Genomic DNA, 27,086 nt, shown 5'->3' with positions numbered 1-27,086 from the left:
TGACTTGCTGGTGCCAAGGAAATGTGCACTCACCACTGTGATGGGTCAGAAAAGTCTCACACATTTTACCCACCTAACTTTGCTACAGGGAAAAGGACAAACTGTGTGTGGATCAAGAGGCAGACTGAAATGCTCTGAGGATGCCTTGTAGGAAAGAGGGTGACATCACTCAATCATCAGTTACTGTTCCCATTCCTGCCCTACCTGGACCTTTTGGTATATACCATACAACTCCCCCCAACTTGTCAGGGAGCAGTGAATTGTAGACATTTTAATCTGAAGGTCTTTGCTGGTTCTGTTCCCTTTGCTTGGGAGGCCCTTCTACACTGCAGAACTCTTTCAAGGCCCAGGTCAAAGGTTAGCTCTCCTGGGAACCCTTGCTCCTTTAATATTTTATTTTAGCAGCTCTTTTAAATATTAGCATTTCTTACCTTGGGTCAGTGGGTCACTATGAATAGGCTTTGGAAGGTCTATTAATGCTCCTGGGGTTACCCGAGAGGTCTGTGTGTCTGTGCCCATGTGTGTTACTCAGGAGGGGAGGGTCAGAACTTCCATCAGAGTCTCAAAGAGGTCCTGTGACCCAGTGAACGATTAAGAGCCACCAATTTCTTATGTGTCTCTCTTATGAGTTCCTGAGGGCAAGAGTTACATCTTTTTCCATCTTAGACTCTCCAGCACTGGTCCATGATAGACACTCATAACTGCTAGCAGAAGGCTGTTAGTGACCCACAGAGGCAACATTTTTACAGGCAAAGAAAACAGAATGGTTTAATTTGTAGAGTTGAGTTGTTTGTTTTTGATTATAGCGTTCAGCATGTAAATTACATTCACCTCTTGGTACAGAAATGGCCCTCTGCCACTTCCCTGGGACAGTTAATCCAGGCAGAATTATTCCTGGGCAACCCTTACCTATGTGTCTGCCAGCAATCACCCTCTCTTCTTTTTTTTTTTTTTTTAATTTTAAAAATTTGTTTTCCTCTCTCCCTTCTTACAACCATATGTAAGCTCTCTCTCATCCAGAATAACTCGGACATGGGGTCTTTCGTTCAACAGAGTAGCCATATACAGTACAGCACCACTGATTTGTCAACGGATTTGATATACTCTGAACTCCAGATCAAGACCTTGCATTACTTAACCGTTGAAGTCTTTGAGGATCCCAAAGGCACTTGAGAATCTGGCAGTGTCTCAGGGTCACCAATTTTCACTGGACAGTATTAAGACAGAGAGAAGGTTTGCTAAGTCTGTCCTGGCCCTGGGTATTCACTCTGAAAAGAGTTTGTTTGAATAAGGTTTTAACAGATTGGCTCTTCATGTCATTCTGCAGGTGCAAAATGAACAACACAGAGAGTTTCGTTTTGCTTATCCATCGGTCCTAAATTTTCGGTAGTGAAAATGTATTATTTGCGTAAGGAAAGTTATAAAAATACTAACAAAAAATTAAAGGTAAAACGCGGGGTGTTTGGATCCCAAGAAAACAGGAGTTTACTATGGTTTAGAAGTCAGAGTGACTGTACATAATAATTAGGTTTAATTGACAACACTTTTTCTGAAATTCCTGAATTTTTTGTAAGTTTTATATATTACCACTAGCTTGAGTTTCCCCCCTCTCTTACTTTTATTACTAGAGTCACCAAAAGGAAAATTTTAAATATTTCAAAACTAGTTGTTTCTGGGCAAGTCATGCAGCACACACTCCTCATGTTTCTTCTGGTTTCAAACATAAAGGGGAACCCAGCTCAGACAAGAACAATCCTTGCTGCACACCCGCCAGCTCATGCATCCCCCTTTTTATTCCGAGAGGCTCCAGCTCAAACAAAAGTTACAAGGTTAAGCGCTACTCCGAGTTCCTGACACAGCTGACCCCCTCTTGGTCTTCAAAAAATAGAGGTCTGTAATTCCTTTTTGAACATGCCTTCAAAGTGGAGGTCTTTGGCCATGAGCTCCTCTTCGACATCATCTAGTGCCCACTGGTGATCCGTCAGCTCCAAAGCTTCCCACTCTGTCTGCAGAGGAAGAGAACGTGGGGGCAGGGAGAGAAGGGCTGTTATAAGAGCAGCACTGACCTGCTTGGGCCAGGAGCTGGGTTCAGCTATGTACACGTGAAGCTCACTCAATCCTATGAGGTAGGTGCTGCTCTCCCCTTACCCACCCCCCGCCCCCAAGTGACAGACTAGGAGACTAGGCTAAGAAAGAAAGAATTTGTTCAAAGTCATTGGCGCTGGCAACTAATTACACTTCTCAAGTATTCTATTAATGCTGACTACTTTCGCCTTTAGTAGGTTTTTAAAAAATGTTGTGTGAAACTTCATGTGCAATACAAATGTTAGCTCATGGGTGTGGGTTTTTAAATATATAATTTAGGCCGTCAAATTCACCCCTTTAATGTGTGCAATTTAGTGGTTTTTAGTATATTCACAAAGATGTGCAACCATCACCACTACCTAATTCCAGAACACTTTCGTCACTGCAGAAGCAACTCCATACCAAACAGCAAACACTCCCCACTATCCCCTCCCTCAAACCCTGGCAACTACTACTTTACTTTCTGTATCTTTTTTTTTTGGCTTTGTTAGGGCTTCGTTGCTGCGCGGGCTTTCTGTAGTTGCAGCGAGCAGGGGCTACTCTTCCTTGCAGTGTGTGGGCTTCTCATTGCGGTGGCTTCTCTTGTTGCGGAGCACGGGCTCTAGGCATGCGGGCTTCAGTAGCTGTGGCTCACGGGCTCTAGAGCACAGGCTTAGTAGTTGTGGCTCATGGGCTTGGTTGCTCCGCAGCATGTGGGATCTTCCCAGACCAGGGATCAAACCCTTTTCCCCTGCATTGGCAGGCGGATTCTTAACCACTGCACCACCCGGGAAGTCCCTGAACAAGTTTTTGTGTGAATGTGTGTTTTCAATTCTCTTGGGTACTTAGCTAAGAGTAGAACTGCTGGGTCATATATGGTAACTATGTTTAACTCTTTGAGGAAAGGCTAAAAACTGTGTTCCGAAGTGGCTGCACAATCACCAGCAGGTATGAGGGTTCCCGTTTCTTTGCATCTTTGTCAACACTCATTATCCATCTTTGTATCTCATTGTGGTTTTTTTTTTTTTTTCTTTTTTTTGCGGTACGCAGGCCTCTCACGTTGCAGAGCACAGGCTCCGGACGCGCAGGCTCAGTGGCCATGGCTCATGGGCCTAGCCGCTCTGCAGCACGTAGGATCTTCCCAGACCAGGGCAGGAACCTGTGTCCCCTGCATCGGCAGGTGGACTCTCAACCACTGTGCCACCAGGGAAGCCCACAGTCTTCATTTTGACAAAGTTCCACTTATCTATTTTTCCTTTTGCTGCTAATGCTTTTGATGTCATATCTAAGAAACCATTGCCTAATCCAAGGTCACAAACATTTACACCTATGTTTTCTTTTAAGAGCTTTATAATTTTAGTTCTTTAAGTCTTTGACCCATTTAAAAACTTTTATTCAAAAAACTTTTTTTATTGTGTTAAAATATATATACAATACAAAATTTGCCACTTTTAGCCACTGTTAACTATACAATTTAGTGGCATTTATTAGGTTCACAATGCTGTGCAACCATCACCACTATCTATTTCCAAATTTTTCATCCCCTGAAACAGAAACTCTGTACTCAGTAAGCAGTAAGAATCTTTTCTCCCCCACTGAATTGTCTTGGCACCTTTGTCAAAAATCATTTGATCTAAATGTATGGATTTATTTCTGAACTCTCAATTCTATTCTGTTGATCTGGATGTCTGTCCATATGCCAATCCCACACAGTCTTGATTACTGTAGCTCAGAAGTAGGTTTTCAGATCAGGAAGTGTGTGTCTTCCAACTTTGTTATTATTCAACATTGTTTTGCCTGTTCTGGGGCCCTTTCATCTCCATATGAACTTCTGGATCAGACTGCCAATTTCTGCAAGAAAGGTTGGTGGAATTTTGATAGGGATTATGTTGAATCTGTAGATCAACAGATCTAGGGCTATTGCCATCTTGATAATATTAAGTCAAGATAATATGTACATGGATATATTTCCATTTATTTAGGTCTTCTTTAGTTTCTTTCAGCAGTATTTTACAATTATCAGTGTAGAAGTCTTGCGTGTTTTAAATTTCTTCTTATTTTATTCTTTTTGATACTATTGTAAGTGGAATTGGGTTTTTAAAATTTTTTTTTATTTGAAGTATAGTTGATTTACAAATGTCGTACCAATCTCTGCTATACAGAAAAGTGAATCAGTTATACGCATATAGACATTACTTTTTTACATTCTTTTCCATTATGGTTTGGAATTGTTTTCTTAATTTCAATTTTTCAGATTCTTTATTACCAGTGTGTAGAACAACGACTGCTTTCTGAATATTGATCTTGTATCCTAAAACCTTGCTGAACTTATTACGTGTAATAGTTTTTTTGTGGATTCCTTATGATATTCTATATATGAGACCATGTTATTTGCAAACAAAGATAGTTTTACTTCTTCCTTTCTAATCTAGATGCCTTTTCTTTCTTTTTCTTGCCTAACTGTCCAGGCTAGAACATCTAGTACGATGTTGAATAGAAGTGGTGAGAGTGGACATCCTTGTCTTGTTCCTAACCCTAGGGGAAAAGCTTTCAGTATGAGTATGGATGTTAGCTGTGGGTCTTTCATAGATATCTTGCATCAAGATGAGCAAATTCCCTTCTATTTCTAGTTTTTATCATGAAAAATTAGTGAGAGTTTGCTGTACAAAAATTATATTGGATTTTACAAATTCCAGAATCATTTCATGAAAGGCTGTAAGTAATTTAGATTTTTTTTTTTTTTTTTTGGCTGTGCCGTGTGGCCTGTGGGATGTTAGTTCCTTGGCCAGGGACTGAGCCCAGGCCCTCAGCAGTCAGAGCACGGAGTCCTAATCACTGGACCGCCAAGGAATTCCCAATTTAGATTTTACTGAATGAAATTTATATCGTGGTCCAGAAAAGTTCAAAATATTCCAAATGTTTAGCTGGTACCTCTGATTGGGCTGTTTTTATAACTTTATTTACAGTGTGGATTAAATGGGGTGAGCATTTAAAAACCAGGAAAAGTACCAAGAATCTCTAATTTACTTAACAGATGATTCTGTCTCTGGAATAAGAGACATGTAAATGGAAATACATTTTTGCTGAATTTAAAGGATGGAACCATACATACTACACTCACTTCAGGAAATTCATTTTTTTTTTTTTTTTGCAGTACGCAGGCCTCTCACTGTTGTGGTCTCTCCCGTTGCGGAGCACAGGCTCCGGACGCGCAGGCTCAGCGGCCATGGCTCACGGGCCCAGCCGCTCCGCGGCATGTGGGATCTTTCCGGACCGGGGCACAAACCCGTGTCCCCTGCATCGGCAGGCGGACTCTCAACCACTGCACCACCAGGGAAGCCCAGGAAATTCATCTTTAAAGGTAACTCTGGTAACACCTTTCCGAGCTTCAGTGAAGCTCGGAGGAGAAGTGAGTGTACCTTAAAAGCTTTGTTGGTGTCTGCAGGCATGGCCATGGCTGCTCCAGTCATCTGTTCCTGCATCATCCGTGATTGGTCAGCAGCTGCAGCGTAAGACACATCCGCATGAGTGCCAGGGCGCAGAAAGCACCCAGGACCCTCGGAGAAGGACGGTCCTTACACGGCACTTACAGATGCTTGGTAGTGGGTTAGGGAACCATATGACAGTTCACTGGCCCTGTCACGCACTATGTGAAAGCACTTTACCTCTTCTGAAAAATGGACATGATAATAGCAGGAGACGGAAGATAACTAAAGGAAGTGCTAAACTTTATTTCAAATTTAAGTAACACTAACAACAGCCATCAGTTACTGAGCAACTCCTACATGCCAGGTACTTCACTAAGTACTTTATGTATCTACCTCATCTACTCCTAACAACAAACCCAGAAGTCAATTATTAAGATAGGCAAACAGAGGATTGGAGTGGGTAAGTAACTTGCCCAAGGTCCCAGCTATTAAGTAAGAGAGCCAGGATTGATACCAGCAGGAACTCTAGGCAATGAGGAAACTGATCAAACCCAGCCTTCTTTCAGCTTCAGGTTTACAGGCTTGTATTGCTGGTGCTGGATCCCTCACAGGAGGGCATCAGACTCTGCGCAACTAAATACTGTCCCCATGATTACCAAGGAGAATTCAGATCTTCAGTCTGACCCTGGGGTTTTTAAGACTCAGAATACCTCAGAAACTTATGAATACGTTTAAGGAATGAAGCACTGTATTTGACTGTGTTCACAAACAGCATAGCCTACATGATCATTCTGGCCCTGGCATGAATGACTCATCTGTTGAAGTATTTGCTTCTTACCATTATCTTGGCCCAAAATCAGAGAGTAAATGCTTCGAAGCCCAAAGACATTGAGGAAATACCAGGATGCAGAACTCACCCTAGGAAGCAAAAGTGAAACAATGTAGGTAAGTTATTTCAGAATTAATGTAGTTCACACACTTTTCTACCAACCAAAGTTGTTCAGAGTATGTAAAGGAATCACCTGGGGCAGGCTGTAGTCACCCAAAGCACAACCAAAGAAGAAACACAAGTTGTGAAGGCCACGTTACAAATAGTTATAGCTCTCTGCATGCGAAAAGCTGAGCACTGGATTTGGACAGACTTTGGGGTCAAATCTCAATTCCTCCACTCACTTCACAGAGCTGCCATGAGGATAGAATAAGGTAATATATGGAGGCAAACTGCTCCTTCCGGCTATGTGATAAATTCTTTGGCATTCAGTAGCAGGAACTGAACTCACAACTGGTGTGCTTCATTTTATCAGGGAATGCAAGCTTTGTTTAATTTAATTTTTCCTTCATACATAATGGGTTTTCAAACCATTTATTATTTGTAATCATAAAAACAACACACACTTGTTATATATAATAAATGTAAACAATACTTAAGTACATAAAATATAAATAGAAAGAGGCCTCCTGTCCTGAATTCCATTCTCTAGAAGGAATCACAAGTGTTGGTGGGCTTCATACTGAAGACTGTAGCAACTGGGAAAGCCATTCCAAGTTTTGAACTATTATCATCAAAGCTCTCCTTAGCTTAGGTTTCCCACCTTACCCCAATAAAGTTAATATGCTCGCATATAATAAAAACTAAAGAGTATAAGAAATGATACAGAGATGGAAAGAACCCACACTTCATTCCAATACTTGGGTCACACCTATCTGTACATAATGTTGCAGGTTGGTAAGCTAGTTTATATCCGGTTCTAGGCTCCTTTGTCCATGCGAGTATGTCACATGCTGAGAAAAGACAAGAAAGCTTTTCTCCAGCCCATGAAGTTTTTGTTTAGCCCCCATGAGACTGGAAGGTCAAGGTTTAATAGAGTCATGCTACTCATATTAAGTATAGCTTTTCTCCTCTGGGGTAAGGGTGCATAGCCAAGACTCTCCCAGCACCGGGTCTATCCTGTCCCTCCCAAAAAACCAGAGACTGCTCTGCTCCAACTGGGGAGTGAATCAAGATCAGCACTGGTTACCCCTGTTTCCCATTCGCCTCCTCCTCCTACTGTTTGGCTTCCTTTAGATGCTAGTCTTTGGGAAGCCATAGACAAAATAATCTGGAGAGACCACATGAAGAAGCACTGCTGCATTCCAGAGGCTGTAGCAGTGTTCTAAGAGCTCTTCAGATTTTGGGTTTTATTACTCTGGCTATAAAAAACAGAATGGTAAGACACGATGTTGGATTTGGACAGGTTTGTGGTCAAATCTCAATGTCTCCAATTACTTCATAGGGTTTCCATGTATTATAAAATAATATATGGAAAATCCTTAGAACAGTGACTGGTACCAATGAAAAAGATTAATGTTGTTATTAGCAGTAATGTATTTTGGAAAAAAGAATACCAACATCCACTTCCATAAGCTCCAGGGTATGTATTGCTAAAAAGTCTGCCTTGGCCAGAGTTCCTGGCTTTATCTTTTAAATTTCTTGGGGTGGACACATCTGCTCTTGGACTCCTAAGCCCCACGATGCTAGGGAAAAAGAGGCAGATACAGGGCTTCCCTGGTGGTGCAGTGGTTAAGAATCTGCCTGCCAATGCAGGGGACACGGGTTTGAGCCCTGGTCCAGGAAGATCCCACATGCCGCGGAGCAACGGAGCCCATGCACCACAACTACTGAGCCTGTGCTCTAGAGCCCGCAAGCCACAGCTACTGAGCCCATGTGCCACAACTACGGAAGCCTGCGCACCTAGAGCCCGTGCTCCGTAACAAGAGAAGCCATCGCAATGAGAAGGCCGCGCACACTGCAATGAAGAGTAGCCCCCGCTCGCCACAACTAGAGAAAGCCCGTGTGCAGCAACGAAGACTCAATGCAGCCAAAAATAAAATTAATTAATTAAAGAGGCTGATACATTCTCTCCTTTTGCAAGACTCATGTAAAAGTTGCCATAATCCACCTGTGGCATTGAGTGAAGTTTCAATGAGAAAAACTCCAAAAACCCATTCCAGTGAAGCAGGCAAACTGGAAATCCTATTCAAGAGATCCCTGTTTTAGATTTTGGTTGGTGTTTTTATTAAATAGAAGAAAGTCCTTACCAGGAGGCATCTAATGTGAGTAGTTCAATTCCTTGCTGTAGCATAGGCTTAAAACGGAGGGTCAGTGGAAATGGGACCTTGGCTGCAGAGAAGAAAGAAAAAATTCAGAATCACTCCCAGCTTCCTTTGTAGAACAGTTTAAGTGTGATGCACATATTCTTTCCCTGAGGAAGTGGGAAATCTGTACCATAAAGTGTTTAGAAAATGATTTCCACAAGGAGATGTGTGTCACCTTCTGAAGAATTAACAGTCAAATGTCACTCTGCTCTAGTTCCTTGAACACCAGCTTCTCTAGTGCTTAAGAAGCAGGGACTCAAACTGAGCTGTGTCCCAAAATCTGGAAAAGAAACTTGCACTGATCTGTTAAGCCCAAAGTGGAATACATACACCCAAAGAACTACATTACTGAGAAACCTAGTTCATTTAAATCAAAGCAGCTTACAAACAAATTGACCAACAACTCACCCCAACACTTAGAAAATGAAGTGAAGACAGAAATAGGCTTCCCTTTCCCTACTCACTAGAATACCAAACTAGTTTCGGATATAAACTAGCAAGCCACTTGTTTGAGTCCCTATTAGTAAAAAAGCAACCACATCATGAACTTATGATCATTTTGGGATAAGAGCCATAAAATCAGATCATACTAAATTTTTTTGTTCAAAGACTTAGCAGTTTCCACTAGAGAACATAGGACCCATGATAGTAGTGTCTCAGCAGCCCTTGGATTTCTGAATAGGGTCATGGGAAAGGATCACAGATGAAGTAAACCTTAAGTCTTCTGGGTCTGTAACTTACTTGTGACAAAGCCTGAAAATGTCATGTTGATCCATCCACCAATAAGAATCATAGGGAGGACATTTGTGACATTGCCCTTCATCATGTCTGTGAGCATAGTGGGATCTAAGACAAAAACACAAGAAACCAATACCTGTTACCACTGTTGGCAGGAACTTACTCCTATTTTTGTAAGTTTTAAATTTATTTGATAATTAAAGTAATACAAGCTCATTGTAAAAAATTCAAACGCCATAGAAACACAGGATGCAGATAGTTCCTCTGAGCCTACTCTCTGAACATTTTTAGCTGTTTGTTTTATCTCCTTCCATCTTTATGTATCTATAAAAACATACATATGCAATTATACATGAATATACACACAACAGTTTCTCTCTCTCTCTCTCTCTCTATATATATACATATAAAGGACTACTATGCTTACTATTCTGCTACTTTTTTGTTTGTTTTGTTTTTTGACCGTGTTGGGTCTTCGTTGCTGCGTGCGGGCTTTCTCTGGTTGTGGCAAGTGGGGGCTACTCTTTGTTGTGGTGCGTGGGCTTCTCATTGCAGTGGCTTCTCTAGTTGTGGAGCATGGGCTCTAGGTGCACGGGCTTCAGTAGTTGTGGCACATGGGCAGTAGTTGTGGCTCGCGGGCTCTAGAGTGCAGGCTCAGTAGTTGTGGCGCACGGGCTTAGTTGCTTCATGGCACGTGGGATCTTCCCGGACCAGGGCTCGAACCCGTGTCCCCTGCATTGGCAGGCAGATTCTTTTTTTTTTTTTACTTAATTAATTAATTTATTATTTATTTTTGGCTGCATTGGGTCTTCGTTGCTGCCCTCAGGCTTTCTCTACTTGTGGCGAGCGGGAGCTACTCTTCGTTGCGGTGTGCGTGCTTCTCATTGCAGTGGCTTCTCTTGTTGCAAAGCATGGGCTCTAGGCGCACGGGCTTCAGTAGTTGTGGAACAAGTGCTCAGTAGTTGTGGCTCGTGGGCTCTAAAGCACAGGCTCAGTAGATGCGGCACATGGGCCTAGTTGCTCCACGGCATGTGGGATCTTCCTGGACCAGGGCTCAAACCCGTGTCCCCTGCACTAGCAGGCGGATTCCCAACAAGTGCGCCACCAGGGAAGTCCCTATTCTGCTTCTTAATTTTAAAAAGTTAACATATTGTGAATGATGTTTCCACATTGGTATAATATCTCTCATTATTTTTAATGTCTGCATGGGAGTCCACCGTGTGGTCATTCATCACTTCTGGGTAGGCCTATAGATTGTTTTTTTGTTTGTTTGTTTGGTTTTTTGGCCAGTAAACAGTGTTACCAACAACTTCCTTGTACATAAATCTGCATGTTTATGTAAGTGTTTCTGTAAGAGAAACTCTTAGAAGAATTTCTGGGCCAAGGGATTTGACCATTTAAATTTAAAACTGACTTTCAGCAACAGTGAGAGGGCCTAACTTCCCATGACCTTGACAATAGCAGTTTTGGTCAAGCTCTTCAATCTTTGCCAGTTTAATGGGCTAAAAACGACGTCTTGTTTTAATTTGCATTCCACTGATTTTAGTGATGTCAAGTATCTTTTCATATACTTACTGGTCTTTTTTTTCTTGTAGGTTTTCTAAAAGACTTACTAAAATCAATTCCGGTATCTTTTGTCTAGGTTTTAAATAACTGGTTATCTCACCTAAAGAAATAGGTACTGAAATGAGTGGATAGGCAACACTGAATAATAAGTTATTTTGTTTTACCTTAAAGATGTTGTATTTTTCACATGACTGGGATCAGAGAAAGTAAGAAATCTGTTAGAGGAAAAACTGTAGGACGGGCCAAGCAATCATGTCTGACAAAGAAATGGATGGTCTAGGGAACAGTCAGGCAGAATCTGGAGGTCATCTGTCAGCAGTAGGATCCAGGCACTGGATGGGACCCGGGACTGGAATGCTTTCCAGCTGTGCTTCTCAGAGCCCCGGGTCCTGAGGAACAGCAAAGGGGAGAGACCCAGGGACAATGGCTCTAGTGCCCACCCCCTCAGCTGAGAGCTCTTTTTTTTTTTTTTGTGGTACGCGGGCCTCTCACTGTTGTGGCCTCTCCCGTTGTGGAGCACAGGCTCTGGACGCGCAGGCTCAGCAGCCATGGCTCATGGGCCTAGCCGCTCTGCGACATGTGGGATCTTCCTGGACTGGGGCACGAACCCGTGTCCCCTGCATCGGCAGGCGGACTCTCAACCACTGTGCCACCAGGGAAGCCCTGAGAGCTCTTTTTTTAATCCACTTTATACACTGGGGTTCCCTGAAGATTTATTGGAAAAAGGGAACCCCACTTCTGTAGATTCCTGTATCCGATGATCCCTAAGGTCCCTTAGATTACTGTCTTGTAAAATTTAAATTTCAAATAAAACGACATCCTCCCTGCCCCTCCCCCCAATAATGTTAAAAGTCTTCCTTAAAGATGAGAGAAGGGAATAAACATACCAGTCATAGGAGAAGGAGGAACAACCTTCCTTTTAGTTTTTTTGAAAAATCCATCCTCTGGGTTGTTGAAGTAATATTTTCGTGTCAGGAAAGACTAGTAGAAAAAAGAACTTTTTAAGTCTTAAAACTGTGACATAGCACATTGTCAAATTATTCCCCCAAGGTTTAGTCAGAAGGCCATTGGAATATGCTGTTACACTCAGAGCTGGCAGCCTACTTGGCAGCCGACCTGACACTTTAGCTGAGTCACATTTAAAAACAATTTCCCAAGAAGGGCAAGGTCACAATGACGGCAAACACCACCAGGACACAGCTTCATTACTGACTTGCCCGCCTTCAGCTTTCCCCCAAGAGTCCCCTTATAAAACACTCAGATATCCACTGCCCTCAACAGTGAATCGTGGAGCTTTTACTCATTTACGAGTACCTGTTTGGGAATGTATTTTCCGTTTTCCCTGAGGACTCTGCTTCGAATTAGGACTTGACTGAAAAATACAACCAAGACAATGAGATTTTTAAAAGCGAAACACTAGAAGAAAATGAGAGAATAAAGTAGAACACCTATTTAAACACGACAGGGCCTATTTGGCAATAGCTCTGTGCGGAAACTTTTCAAAATACAGTGTCCTTAAAACCAGTAGAACATATTTAACCCAACAATGAGCTTTCCAAAAGAGCATTTTTCAGAAGTGACTGTTCCTGAACAAAGATTTCTGAGGAAGGCACATTTGGGACATTACGCTCAGCTTTTTCTTACTTTATAATGAGCTAAGAAGGAACTTTCTCTGAGTGAAAAGAGTAGCAGTTGGATGCTACTCAGAAGACCTGGGGCCAGGAGGAGGGAGGAAGGGTGAGGATAAATGAAGAAAGTTTTTAAACCCGATAGAGAAGTGAGTACAAGACTTGACAGGGTTCTTACCTCACAGAAAACAAATAGAAATTGTACTCAGGATTCAGGCTGTTAGTAAGCTTTCAATAAATACTTATTGAATTAATAAATGAAATTATCTGATACTTGAACATAATTGATCATTACAGATAACAAAGTGTAATGCCACAAGTAGGCAGTGCTAAGATACAAACATCACACAGAAGAGATAAAAATGCTAATTTTTTTCTAGATTTTCAAAGGTTGTTTTAATGAGGGGAATAAAAAACCTCCTTAAGTTAATGGAAATCTTTCTTGAAAAGTGAAAAAAACTGTATACAGAAATGAACATAAGAAAACTGTTCTTGGTTTTCTGTCTACTCCACAGTGTAGCCCACCTGCCCTAAGCAGTCAGCCGGTATGCTTAGGGTCCCGTTGTCACCTTATGCATATTCTAGCTTCTCCATGTGCTGAGATTGCTCTAGCGCCCCCTCCCTCACCAATTCTACCTCATCATGCCCCAACACCCTTTTCAAATCCCACCTTCTCCATAGAACTTTTTTTTTTTTTTTTGCGGTACGCGGGCCTCTCACTGTTGTGGCCTCTCCTGTTGTGGAGCACAGTCTCCGGATGTGCAGGCTCAGCGGCCATGGCTCACGGGCCCAGCCGCTCCGCGGCATGTGGGATCTTCCCAGACGGGGGCACGAACCCGTGTCCCCTGCATTGGCAGGCGGACTCTCAACCACTGCGCCACCAGGGAAGCCCTAGAACTCTTTTTTTAATTGAAGTATAGTTGATTTACAATATTGCATTAGTTTCAGGTATACAGCATAGTGATTCAGGGTTTTTTTTGCTTATTATTTTCCATTATAGGTTATTACAACATATTAGATATAATTCCCTGTGTTATACAGTAAATCCTTGTTGCTTATCTATTTTGTATCTGTTAATCCCATACTCATAATTTGTTCCTCCCCGCCTCCTGGTGCCCTTCGGTAACCATAAGTTTGTTTTCTATGTCTGTGAGTCTGTTTCTGTTTTCTATATAGATTCATTTGTATTATATTTTAGATTTCACATATAAGTGATACAGTGTTTCTCTTCGTCTGGCTTATTTCACTAAGCATAATATTCTCTAGGTCCATCCATGTTGCTGCAAATGGGAACATTTCATTCCTTTTTATGGCTGGGTAATATTCCATGGAACTCTTCTTGATGCCCGGTGGCCTCATGGAATTCTCTCTGGTCCTCCTCCTCTTGACCTCATTATACTGTACAGCTGACTGCTCTATACACAGCCTGCAGAGGTGACAGATGATATGTTTCGTTCCCTGGGAGCTAGTCTAAAGCTATTCATGGACTTCTCTGGTGGCACAGTGGTTAAGAATCCGCCTGCCAATGAAGGGGACATGGGTTCAAGCCCTGGGCCGGGAAGATCCCACATGCCGCGGAGCAACTAAGCCCATGTGCCACAACTACTCAGCCTGCGCTCTAGAGGCCATGAGCCACAACTGCTGAGCCCACGCATCACAACTACTGAACCCCGTGCACCTAGAGCCCATGCTTCGCAAGAAAAGAAGCCATTGCAATGAGAAGCCCACGCACTGTAACGAAGAGTAGCCCCCACTCGCCACAACTAGAGAAAGTCCATGCGCAGCAACGAAGACCTAATGCAGCCAAAAATAAATTAAAAAAATAAATAAAGACATGTTTTAAATAAATACATAAATAAAGCTATTCACAATGTGGCTTGTGTACCAACACTGGTCTGTGACGAGGTAAGAAAAGTCACTGAGAGTTAGGGTTTAGAAACCTTTATAGTAAATTGACATTGTCACAACATCCAAATATGTGATCAAAAAATTTTACAAAAGCACCAGTCTGAGATAAACTGGAAATTGAAAAACCAAAAAAATTGGTCCTTTACCACTGACAGTATAAGCAGCACTGGGTCTGCAATAATGGGTAACAATTTAAGCTCTGATGTTAGACAGATGGGTTGAAGTCTTTGCTCTGCCACTTGTTAATTATGTGATCTTGGGTGAGTCATTTAAATTCCCTATGGCTCCATTCATATTGTGTATAATAACAGATTTATTCTCATTGAAGAAATACTTCTTGAGCTTCTGAGTGCCATGTTAGGTGACATGAACAACAGTGATCAAAAAGCAAGTATCTCCAGAAAATTAAAGTTTAGTGGGGGAGAAAAACATTAATCAAATAACCACAGGAATAAATATGAAATTCATCTGTTATGTCCTAGGAAGGAGAGATGAATGGGGGATGTGACTGAGTCTAGTAAGTCGAGGTCTTGGAGAAAGCTTTGCTGAGGCAGTATGATGACGTTGAAATCTTAAGGATGAGTAGAGATTACCTTGGCCACGTGCTGGAGGCAACAGCTGTGAGGGAGGAGTAAGCACTGTCTCTGAGGACCTGAAAAGGCCATATGGCTGGAAGAAAGAGGACTACAGAAATGTGGTGAGACAAGGCTTGAGAGGTTGGCAAGAGCCAGACTATGCAAGGCCATGTGAGTCTGAATGCTTTTTAAAAAAATTGTGGTGAAAAACATGTAACAAAATTTACCATCTTTACCACATGTAAGCACACAGTTCAGTAGTGTTAAGTATATTCACATTGTTGTGAAATAGATCTCCAGAACTTTTTCATCCTGCAAAACTGAAACTCTTCCCATTGCACAGTAACTCCCCCATTCCCCCTCTCCCAGCTCCTGGTAACCACCATTCTATCAATATTTTCTGTGAATTTGACTATTTTAGATACTTCACGTAAGTGGAATCATATAGATACTGTCTTTTTGGGTCTGGTTTCTTTTACTTAGCTTAATGTCCTTAAGGTTTATCTATGTTGTACCATGTAACATGATTCCTTTCTTTTTAAGGGTTCCACTGTATTTTAGTCTTTATCTTAAAAGCAAAAGGGGGAGGAAAGGAAACCCCTGCTGGTGGGAATGTAAACTGGTACAACCTTTATGGAAAATAGTGTGGAGGTTCCACAAAAAATTAAAAATAGAATAGAATCACATTAAAAATATATATATATATATTTGCATCCCCATGTTCATTGCAGTATGAATCACAATAGCCCAGATATAGAAACAACCGTGAAAGGATAAAGACAACATGATATATATATATAGACACACACACAGAGGAATATTATTCAGCCACGAAAAAGAAGGAAACCCGTCATTTGCAACAACATGGATGAACCATGAACACATTATATTAAATGAAACGAGCCAGACACAAAGGGACAAATACTGTATGATTCCACTTATAGGAAGTACCTAGAGATTGAAAGTAGAACGGTGGGTCCCAGGGGTTGAGGGAGAAGGAAATGAGTCATTATTTAATAGGCTCAGAGTTTCTGTTAGGGATGAGGAAAATATTCTGGAAGTGGACGGTGGTGACAGTTGCACAACAATGTGAATGTACTTAATGCCACTGAACTGTATACTTAAAAACAGTCGAAATGGAAAATTTTATGTTATGTGTGTTTGTACCACATTTTTTTTTAAAGAGCAAAAAGGAAATACTGAAGGACTTTAAGCTGAATTCTTCCCATATATTATGTCATTTAAAGTGATTACCACTGTACTGGCATATCCTAAGCACTAAGTTAATGGTATCTCCTATTTTCCTTGTGCATGTTTTATCACTTGGACTGAAACTCCCTGAGAGTAGGATCTTGACCTTGTCATATTTTGTACCCCAGAGCATACAGCACAGTGCAGGGCACATGGTTGGTCATCAAGAAAACCTTGTTCACTATAGATAATTCAGGACTTCCACAGGCTGAACAGAAATTCGGCTAGGTCTCTATACTGCTGAGCAATTTTGCAGAAGTGGGGTTGAGAATCAGTGACCTTGAGGCATTTAAACCCTGAAGCAAGGCAAACTTAAATTATCCTATACATTCTAAACACTCAGTTTCTCTAAGGTCTGCAAATTCTACAAGAAATTTTTAATTTTGCATTTTCATTAATATGTAAAAATAAGTCCTTGTACTGGTTATAAAGGAAAAGTTTCTGTTTTGCAGTGGTAATTTGCAACTGAAAAACATTTTCTTAAAATAAAACTCTAGTTTTTGTTTTTTTTCCTTTCCAAAGAGTCAGTGTATTCTTCAATCTTGAGAACCACTTTTTACATACATTCTATTCCCAAATATTGTCTAATATTTTTTATATGTGTATTTTTCAGTTTTGGTTTAACACATTTTAGAAAAATTTTAGTAACTTTTGAGGCAGTAAAACTTAATTTATGAAACCAAATGTCCCATTTTGTGATCATTCAGGCTCATGGAAACTTACACTGTATCTAGAGAAATGTTTTACAGACATCACCTAAAATTTAATCCCCACGCCTGCTCTATGAGGCATGACCTGGTATCATCGTCCTTTTGCAGATGAAGAAAGTGAAACACAGGGGTAACTCAGCCAAGGACAGTCAGCTAGCGGGGGCGCGATGTGAACCCGGGCAAACCGACATAACCCCTGCACTTTCTTGCCCAAGGTCACGAGAGAGTGAGATCGTCGGAGAGGGGAGGGAGCTGACCTGTCGGAGACTTGTTCCTGGGTGAGCTTTTTGTCGCTCTGCAGCAGGATGGACACGTAGTGGCGAATCATGCCCACGAAGAAGGTGATGATAACGATAGGCAGGACCACCCAGAGGCGGATGTTGGAGTCGAGCAGCAGCTCCGGCCCTGCCATCTTCACAGAGAGCCGGCTCCCGGCCAGCTGTAGCCGGGTCGATCTTCACCGGGGCGCAGGTCTGCTCGTCGAGCTCGCCTCCGGGCCTTCTCACGCCCCTCAGCCAGGCGAGCCCGGAACCCCACCTCAGCCTCTGCCCTTGCGCCCTGTCCCCCGTCGGGCCGCGAGGCCGCCGGCTTCCGGCGCGGAAGTTTGACGTCACGGCGAGGCGCGCTTCGGTGGCGTCAGTGTGACGTTGTGCCGCGCGGGAAAGTCGAAAAGGAGGGGCAACAACGGCTTCTCGGCGGGTGAGTGGGGCAGCGGCTGTCTCCTCGAGAGGCTCGGCGTCTCTGCGGCCCGGTCTCTAGGCCCCGGAAGAGCCCGGCCTTTCCTTCTGGGGCTCCGCACCCCGAACCTCAGCTTCCTCAACTGTCTTGTCGTGGGATGATCCTCCCAGGTACCTCCTTGCGTCGTTAAAATGACGAAGTGAGGAAGGACTTGACCCCTGCCCCCTCCCCGGAGGACCTGGTCCGGGCAGCCCGTCCGGTCTCCCCGGCTTTCAGGCTTCTCTGGAAGCGGGACCGGTTAGCACGTGTTACGGGCGTGTGCCCTGAAGCCAGGAGGCCCTGACTTGCCTTAGGTTTTCCATCGACAGAATGGCCGGTAATGGTTATAAGTAGTAAACGAGGCAACGGATAAAGAAAACGCTTAGCATGACGCTTGGTACATAGTAAATGGTAAATATTATTGGAAGGGACTATTATAATCAAGAGTAAGTGTAGGTGGTAGTTAAGAGGCAGATCCTGGAGCCGGATTGCTAAATTGGAATCCCAGCTCTGCCACTGAATGTGAGAATAATGGTAGCTACCTCAAAAAGTTTTGTGAGGAATAAATGAAGTATCAAATGTAAAGCACTTAAAATAGTTTTTATTAGCTGTTAGTATTTACCTGCCTGCCAGCCATTCTCATTTAGCGAATATTCTCGGAAATTTTTTTTATGCCAGGTACCGTGCTGGGCACTAGGTATACCTGAAATAAAGGACACTGGGTTCATGCTCTCAAGGAGCCCCACAGTCTAGTGCATTGTAAGGGCTCCTACATCTACTCTGGAGCAGGGAAGCTGGAGTAGTAATCCCCCTTGGGGATAGGAGGAAGATGACATTTGACTGAGTCTTGAAGGAGGAGTGATTTCCAGGCGGATAAGAGCATTTCAGGTGAAAACAACATCTTATGCAAAAGCACTGAAACCAGGAAGGTTCTAGCTTACAAAATAGAACTCACTGTGGTTCAGGCCCTCCTCTACTTCTGGAGGCTCATTTCTCACTCTACATTCTCCCTGTTTCAGTGTTGAGTTTTTCTCTGCCTGGACCACTCTTCTCATACCTCTTCTACTGGCTAACTCTTATTTTAACCCTCAGGTCTCTGCTTAAAAATCACTTTCTCAAAGAGATTATCTCTGAGAAATTGTCCCTGCTTTTCTTCATCACCGCCAACTAGACTAGATTTCCTCATAGCACCCTGCACTTTTTCTTTTTTTTTTTTTTTTGCGGTACGTGGGCCTCTCACTGTTGTGGCCTCTTGCATTGCGGAGCACAGGATCCAGACGCGCAGGCTCAGCGGCCATGGCTCACGGGCCCAGGCGCTCTGCGGCATGTGGGCTCTTCCCAGACCGGGGCACGAACGCGTGTCCCCTGCATCGGCAGGCGGACTCCCAACCACTGCGCCACGAGGGAAGCCCTGCACTTTTCTTTTATAACTACATCAGGACTACTTGGTACTATATAGTAAACTCCCTGAGGACAGGGATTGTATTTGGTTCACAGTTGTAACCCCAGCACCTAGCACAGTCCCTAGCATATAGTATGGGGTTAATGAGTTAAAGGAGCAGTAGATTGTGGCTAGATGACGAAGGATCTTAAATGTCAGAGAACTGTGGGTTTTATCTTTCAGCAAGAGGGAAACGGTGTGGCTAAAGAGGCAACTAGGTAAACAAGTCTTGAAAACAAGGGAGTTTTGAGCAGATAGAGGAGTTGAAATTTTCTCAGCACCTGGATTTAGATAGCATTTTGCAAAGTCTTTGGTTTTGGTTAGTTTTCTTTGAGCTAATAGCTTTAACTTCTCAGAATTTAGCTTCTAACAGGTTATTTCTGTTCTCTGATTTGCAATTTAACTGAAAAAGGCTTTGGTCAAAATGGTTTCCAAAAGAAGACTCCCAACATCTGAGGATAAAGAGAACCTGACAGAAGATGCCTCTAGTAAGTGTCTAGTCATTTGTTGCTTTATTTCCTGTAGCAAATGTGTGAGGCACTAAAAGGTTATAAAGTTCCTGTTTTCAAGTGCTGGAGTCACCAAGGCTTAATGGATGGGGCACACAGAATCTAGCATCAGGAGATTTGGAATGAAATTTCTGCCTCTAATTGCATGTATGACTTTGGGCATGCCCATAGTCTGTGAGTTTCAGTCTCTACATACGTAGGAGGAATCTACATACATAAGAGCTTAACTATTGTACATCCTTTAGGTGCTGGGGCACAAAGATATGACATAGTCTATACCCTTTATTTTTTATTTTTATTGTTTTTAAAGGATCTCTGGATTGGGTTGTATTTTAAACAAGCTCCCCCACTTCCCACCACTTTTTAAAAAATATTTATTTATTATTATTATTTTTCATTTTTGGCCACATTGGGTCTTAGTTTTGGTACACAGGATCTTCGTTGCAGCATGTGGGATCCTCCTCTGCTGTGTGAGGGCTTCTCTCTAGTTGTGGCATGTGGGCTTAGTAGTTGCAGTGGATGGGCTTAGTTACCTTTTGGCATGTGGGATCTTAGTTCTCTGACCAGGGATCGAACCCACGTCTCCTGCATGGGGAGGCAGAATCTTAACCACTGGACCGCCATGGAAGTCCCTTACCTTTAAAAATCTTATGGTCCTCTTTCCTGCCTTAAAAATGATGATCTAGATAAATGCTATGATGGCGATGTATAAAGGAAAAGTATCATATCAAAGCAAGCACACCAGAGGCAAAGAAAGAGTACAGAAGCTGTCCATGTGAGAATGCAGTTGACAGAAGCCCTAAGAGTTCCAATGAGAAGAGGTTGATAGTCTTTCATTCATCACACTCATCCACTCTATTAAGGCAATTCTAACGTTGCTTCATTAAGGGAGAAGAGTAGATAATCATACTTAACTTCAGGTACCTTTTTGGGTTTTTTTTGTTTTTTTTTTTATTAAATGTTAAATTCTCTAAAATTGCAAATACTCCTTTTTATTTTTTATTATTATTTTTTTTTGTGGTACGCCGGCCTCTCACTGTTGTGGCCTCTCCCGTTGCGGAGCAGAGGCTCCAGACGCGCAGGCTCAGGGGCCATGACTCATGGGCCTAGCCGCTCCGCGGCATGTGGGATCCTCCCAGACCGGGGCACGAACCCGTGTCCCCTGCATCGGCAGGCGGACTCTCAACCACTGCGCCACCAGGGAAGCCCACCTTTTTGTTTTTGTTTGCTTATTTTTTTATTATTTCTTATGGATTGAAAGCCTTGGGATGAAATCAGTCTGGGCTTTGTACTCAAAGATATGATGTAGGAGAACCTGCTGCATTCTTTCTACCTCTATATCCTGATCGTTGGTTCTCAAACTTTGGTGTGCGTCAGGATCTTTACCTGGAGAGCATATTAATAATTCAGATTCCCATGCTCCATCCCTGAAATTTTGATTCTGTAGCTCTGGGACATGACCTAAGAATATGCTTTTAGTAAGCTTCCCAGTGATTCCAACACCGTGGTTTGTAGACCACATGAGACACCCTGACTGCTTTAGAATTTGGCTGGAAAACATTTCTCTGGTCATTCTTGTTAGAGGTGGCACATTTTGAATTCTTCAAATGAAAACTCAGTAAGTGAAAATAATTCAATTTGTTGATTGTTCTATTTGTTTCTTTGCAAGCCATTATTGCTGACACTTGTTAGAGAGAAAATTGCACAGCAGCATCAGTTCCAGTATAGTTCTTCAGGAACCCATCAACTTTCCTCTTAGGGTTATTGTTCTAGGGTTTACATTTTAACCTTTGCTTTACTATTTGTCACATTCTTGAAAATTTTGTCTACTTTCAGAAGCCAGGAAACAGCCGCTTTCCAAAAAGACAAAGAAATCTCATGTTCATAATGAAGTTGAAGAAAATAACAGTGTCTTTGTAAAGCTTCTTAAGACATCAGGAATTACTCTTAAAACAGGAGAGAGTCAGAATCAACTAGGTAATATTTTAATCAAAATCTTTTGTCTGGGTATAGTGAATGGGCTCAGAACTGAATCATGGATTTTCTAGAGAGGCAATGAAGATTAGAAATGGGAACACCATCTGTCTTGAGATAAGGATGAAACTGAAATTGCTTTTTAGAGAATGTTGTTATTCTCTTTGGTACTGATTAATGCATATTAAGTAAGGTATGTCTAATCCTTTTTTTTTTAAGGAAGAATGTTATGTACTAGTATTACTTTATGTTTTCTTGTGAAAAAATAAATTAATACCTAGAGAGCAATTAAATCTGTGTCAGAATAATTTCAGAAGAAAATTTATAAAGCCATATAAGGCCCTACTTTGCGGGCATAGATTATTCCATCCAGCTAAGGTTTTGGCTTTCTTTATTTTTTAAGAATACTTAGTAGCTATCCTTTATAAAAGCTAATTCTGTTTTGCCGTGGGTTTATAAGAGTTGGCTCTGAAATTAGGTTGGAAATATCTTTATTGGTTTCATCAGACAGGAACCTAGGTCTTAGGAAAGTAAAACTCTGGTAGGAAGTGTTAAAGACGCTGGGGACCAACTAGTCTTCTTTTCTCATAGCTGTGGATCAAATCATTTTCCAAAGGAAGCTCTTTCAGACTCTGAGGAAACATCCTTCTTATCCCAAAGTATGTATTTTCTCCTTAGTATTTTTGTTTTTGCCAGCAGTGCTCTGGAATTGGGAGTTTAAAGACACTAGCATAAAGTTGAATAGGCTTGAATGATTTTAGCTAATTGACAGCAAATGTTAAACTAAAAATCTTACTCTTTTTTTTTTTTTTTTTAATGTCACTAAGATAATAGAAGAATTCGTTAGTGGCCTGGAGTCTTACATTGAGGACCAAAACAGTTTCAGGAACTGCCTTTTGTCTTGCGAACATCTGCAGGATGAGGAAGCCAGGTGTGGAGACGAAGCACTGGACTGTTGCTGAAATTTAGTCTGTTACACTTAACTGGATTGGGAGGTGGGGTTGGGGCAGAATGCGATTTTTTGGAATTTTACTTTTGATTTATAGCTTTCTTTTCCTCAAAGTTTTAACCTAACCTTTAAATTATTAAGTTTATGATAACAAGACTAAGAACCAGAATGTTTTCTAGAATGTGTCTCACCTGTGTTGATACAGTTTCAACTCCACTTGTCTGTGACTTAAAAGCTATCTTCTCATGTTCTGTATTTCTTATCTACCAGGATAGTTTCTCCTTAAAAATTACATAGTTAACCAATTTTACAGAGAAAGGATAATAAAAATATTAAAAGAAAATCAAAATAGAAAACCAATCTCTCCTTTTTTTTTTTTTTTTACAGCATGGGCACATCTTACTGTAAGAGCCTCATTAAATTGCTTCTGGGGATTGACATATTACAGGTGAGACTGTGCCACTTTTTCTGTGGACATTTATTTAATGGATGTGATTTGTGGTGTATGCCCAAGTGTAAGTGGCTGGAGCACAGGGCAGAGCAGGGTTAATGGGAGAGTTTGGGTTTGCAACAGGTTACCACAGCCCTGTTACTGACATGAATCTTGTAGGGCAATATCTGTGGCTTTGGACTGAGCTGATAAACCCAATACATCTTGAAGCTTCATTTATCCTGGCGGCCTCTGATTCCTGTTTTGTAAAGCTTCATCCTGTGTGTTCTGAGTACCTTGTATATCTCTGCCATATTCACATCTGCATCATCTCCCATTTAGCTTCGTATTTGCTTATTAACTAGATCTTTCCCTTTTCCTCCTCCTTTCTCTCTTAATTTATTGATTAGACAATCAGTGAGATGTTTTAAACATCTCAAATTATAGAAATGTATATACAATGAAAAGTCTCCCTCCCACCCTGTCCTTCATTTTTCCTCTTTTCTTCTCTTGCACTGTTGATCTTAATTCCTTTTCATTGGAAATCTTGAATATAATTTAGTTAGCTTAAATCTCAGAGCTCTCTTGTTCCTCCAAAGAGAAATCTTTTCTTGCAAACTATTTGATAATCTGTTAAGGCCTGCATTTCATAGGTTAACAATTGTCATCATAATTAATAATGTTTTTGATTATCTGATTATTTTAATGTTGCCTTGATAGTCATTTTGTAATTTTTCAGAGGACAGGTTATTGATAAATCTTTGTATTCCAACAGGTTATATTCAAAATATAGGCAGCATTCATGTGGACATACTTTTTTGTTTTTAAATCTTTATTGGAGTATAATTGCTTTACAATGTTGTGTTAGTTTCTGCTGTATAACAAAGTGAATCAGCTATATGTGTATATATATCCCCATATCCCCTCCCTCTTGCGTCTCCCTCCCACTCTTCCCTATCCCACCCCTCTAGGTGGTCACAAAGCACTGAGCTGGCCTCCCTGTGCTATGCAGCTGCTCCCACTATTTTACATTTGGTTGTAATATAAGTACATGCCACTCTCTCACTTCGTCCCAGCTTACCCTTCCCCCTCCCCGTGTCCTCACATACATTCTCTACGTCTGTGTCTTTATTCCTGTCCTGCCACTAGGTACATTAGAACCATATATATATTTTTTTAGATTCCATATATATGTGTTAGCATACAGTATTTGTTTTTCTGAGTGACTTCACTATGAATGACAGACTCTAGGTCCATCCACCTCACTACAAATAACTCAATTTTGTTTCTTTTTATGCCTCATTAATATTCCATTGTATATATGTGCCTCATCTTCTTTATCCACTCCTCTGTCAGTGGACATTTAGGTTGTTTCCATGTCCTGGCTATTGTAAATACTGCTGCAATGAACATTGTGGTACATGACTCTTTTTGAATTATGGTTTTCTCAGGGTATATGCCCAGTAATGGGATTGCTGGGTCATATGGTAGTTCTATTTTTAGTTTTTTAAGGAACCTCCATACTGTTCTCTATATTGGCTGTATCAATTTACATTCCCACCAGGTGGACATTCTTATAATGAGGATTTCAATTAGGCAGGGTTTTTCCTCCAAGAACTCTTGTTGGAGAGAATTACAGCTAATTATACATTTCTGTTGTACATTTCGAGACAATCTCCTAACTCCCTATGTCTTCTTTTTTAGCCTGCCATTATCAAAATCTTATTTGAAAAGTTGCCAGAATTTATTTTCAAAAAGTAAGTGGAGTTACTCTGGAATGCTCAAAGTGCCCTGGTGTACTTAGGTTTCTCTCTGAAAAGGTTGCTCTGAAGCATCATTGGTATGTCTGAAGATCATATTTATTATGCCTCCAGATTCTTAAATGACTACTGAAGTTTTACTGGGGTGACTTTCTTTGAAATTTCATCTATTTATATGTCCATGTATTCCTGGGATACACACTAAACTGGTAATAGTGGTTGTCTCCCAGGAGTGGAGCCACTTGGCTGGAGTTATATATTCTCTGAATACTGTTCTTTACCTTTTCAATTTTATACTGCATATGAGCTACCATTTTTAAAAATTTACTTTAAGGGAATTTCCTGGCGGTCCAGTGGTTAGGATTCCGGGCTTTCACTCTCTTGGGGCCTGGCTTTGATCCTTGATCGGGGGAGCTGAGATCCTGCAAGCTGCGTGCTGTGGCCCCCCCAAAAAATTCTTTTTTACTTTTCTTTTTTTTTTTCTTTTTTACTTTATAAAATAACTAAGGGACTTCCCTGGTGGCGCAGTGGTTAAGAATCTGCCTGCCAATGCACGGGACGCGGGTTCAAGCCCTGGTCCGAGAAGATCCCACATGCCGCAGAGCAACTAAGCCCGTGGGCCACAACTACTGGGCCTGCACTCTAGAGCCCGCCAGCCACAACTACTGAGCCCATGTGCCACAACTACTGAAGCCCGCGCACCTAGAGCCCATGCTCCGCAACAAGAGAAGCCACTGCAATGATAAGCCCGCGCACTGCAATGAAGAGTAGCCCCCGCTCACCGTAACTAGAGAAAGCCTGCGTGCAGCAACGAAGACCCAATGCAGCCAAAAATAAAAATGAATAAATTTACTTAAAAATAGTAATAATAAAAAATAACTAAGAGAAAAAAAGAACAGCCTAACAGATAAGTACATAAAGGTCATGAATAGACAATTCACGGAGAAGAAATATGAGAGCATTAAACACTTTTTTTTAATGCTCAAGTTCATTAATAATCAAATACAACAATTTCAAACAATAAATAGAATTTTTTTCCCTCGCGAAGGATCTCCCTTGTTGAGTGCGATGAACAGGCTGCTCATATATCACTGGTAAACATATAAAGCAGTGTAATTACTCTGAAGGGCAGTAGGTTGTGTGTATCAAAACCTAAGATTTTGCATACCCTTTAATGTTCAGCCATGCCTCCAAATTTATCCTAAGGCAATACCTATGAATGAAAACAGTAATGAATAATATTACTGTTTAAAGTAACAAAAATTGTAAACTGAGATATTCAACTATAGGAGATTGGTTAAGTAAATTAGGTATATCCACATAATGGAATATCATGTGGACATTAAAAATTATAAAGAGGATTATTTAATACCATGCATTAATTGAAAAAACAGGCTACAAATCAGTATTTACAGTTCCACTCAGTATTTTGTTAAAGGTACATACATACACATTTACATAGATACATATACGCATGTATATCAATGGTGGACCTCTCTGGGAGAGAGGATTTAGGTAATTTTTATTTCCTCCTTTTTAATATGTGCTGCTTCTAGGTCTTGTATGTACCAATAGTAAACTTGAAGATTTATCTTTAGAAATTTATGATTTGCCTGAATGGCATGCACTATGCTTTGTGTCCTGGCTAAGTCTTTTTTAGCAGTTAAATTTGTCTATAGTAAACAAAGACTGAGAATGCTGTCAAGAAGAGGAGCTGGAGGTGGTCCAAAAGTTAGATATAGGAGGCTGGGAAGAAGGCAGAGACTGTCATTTTAGGGGAAATAATACTAGAAAGTTATTTATAATAATTTATTATATTAATGATAATTAATAAGTATTGTTATATTAATGATAATACTAATACTGAGCCAACTTCTCTGCATCCATAAATGGTTTTCAGTACTTTGACATAGTCTAAATCTGAAAATCTTCTGTTTCCATAGTGGTAAAAATTACTTGCATTTTTTGGTACTTTATCAAATTGATGTAATTAGTTTTTAACCTCTTATTTTATTTATTTATTTAGTTTTAAACTTTATTTAATTTATTTTTTAATTTATTTTGGCGGCTTTGGGCCTTGTGCGCAGGCGTTCTCTAGTTGCCGCGAGCAGGGGCTACTCTTTGTTGCGGTGCGTGGGCTTCTCATGGCGGTGGCTTCTGTTGCTGCAGAGCACGGGCTCTAGGCGCACATGCTCAGTAGTTGTGGCTCGCGGGCTCTAGAGCGCAGGCTCAGTAGTTGTGGCACACGGGCTTAGTTGCTTTGCGGCATGTGGGACCTTCCCGAGCCAGGGCTCGAACCCGTG

At 41.3% G+C, this 27,086-nt stretch overlaps 2 protein-coding genes across 7 annotated transcripts in view; one reads left to right on the top strand and one right to left on the bottom strand.

Annotated features, from left to right (window-relative positions):
• Window positions 1–1,770: 1,770 nt before the first annotated feature.
• EMC3 (ER membrane protein complex subunit 3) lies at window positions 1,771–17,586 on the bottom strand. Its single transcript, XM_082848876.1, has 8 exons — window positions 17,261–17,586; window positions 12,246–12,303; window positions 11,819–11,912; window positions 9,369–9,473; window positions 8,571–8,652; window positions 6,331–6,410; window positions 5,484–5,566; window positions 1,771–2,006 (listed from the first exon to the last, which is right to left on the bottom strand). The coding sequence occupies exons 1-8, from the start codon at window positions 17,413–17,415 to the stop codon at window positions 1,878–1,880; spliced, it is 786 nt and encodes a 261-aa protein (XP_082705002.1). The 5' UTR covers window positions 17,416–17,586; the 3' UTR covers window positions 1,771–1,877.
• Window positions 17,587–19,585: 1,999 nt separating this feature from the next.
• The window catches only part of FANCD2 (FA complementation group D2), a gene marked incomplete at both ends in the record, with an annotated part of 54,259 nt that continues 46,758 nt past the window's right edge, over window positions 19,586–27,086 (top strand). For all 6 annotated transcript variants that reach the window (XM_082848870.1, XM_082848868.1, XM_082848869.1 and 3 more), the window contains 6 exons: window positions 19,586–19,649; window positions 21,507–21,647; window positions 22,236–22,303; window positions 22,472–22,575; window positions 22,981–23,041; window positions 24,728–24,780. In XM_082848870.1, coding sequence (XP_082704996.1) covers window positions 19,586–19,649; window positions 21,507–21,647; window positions 22,236–22,303; window positions 22,472–22,575; window positions 22,981–23,041; window positions 24,728–24,780 — 491 coding nt within the window. The remainder of the gene's footprint in view (window positions 19,650–21,506; window positions 21,648–22,235; window positions 22,304–22,471; window positions 22,576–22,980; window positions 23,042–24,727; window positions 24,781–27,086) is intronic.

Source organism: Leucopleurus acutus, assembly GCF_964270905.1.
Source record: "Leucopleurus acutus genome assembly, chromosome: 10".
In the NCBI taxonomy this organism is placed as follows: Eukaryota; Metazoa; Chordata; class Mammalia; order Artiodactyla; family Delphinidae; genus Leucopleurus; species Leucopleurus acutus.
The sequence above is the reverse complement of the archived record's forward strand: the minus strand, read 5'-3'. Positions and strand labels throughout refer to the sequence as shown.

Bases quoted from the DNA above. Each gene is read 5' to 3' on its own strand.
- EMC3 (XM_082848876.1), bottom strand. From the start codon at position 17,415: ATGGCAGGGCCGGAGCTGCTGCTCGACTCCAACATCCGCCTCTGGGTG. The intron at 8,653-9,368 runs GTAAGTTACAGA...TCTTCTCTGCAG, and splicing joins ATTTTCAGGCTTTGTCACAA to CCAAGGTCCCATTTCCACTG. The intron at 6,411-8,570 runs GTAAGGACTTTC...TTTGCTTCCTAG, and splicing joins CTCACATTAGATGCCTCCTG to GGTGAGTTCTGCATCCTGGT.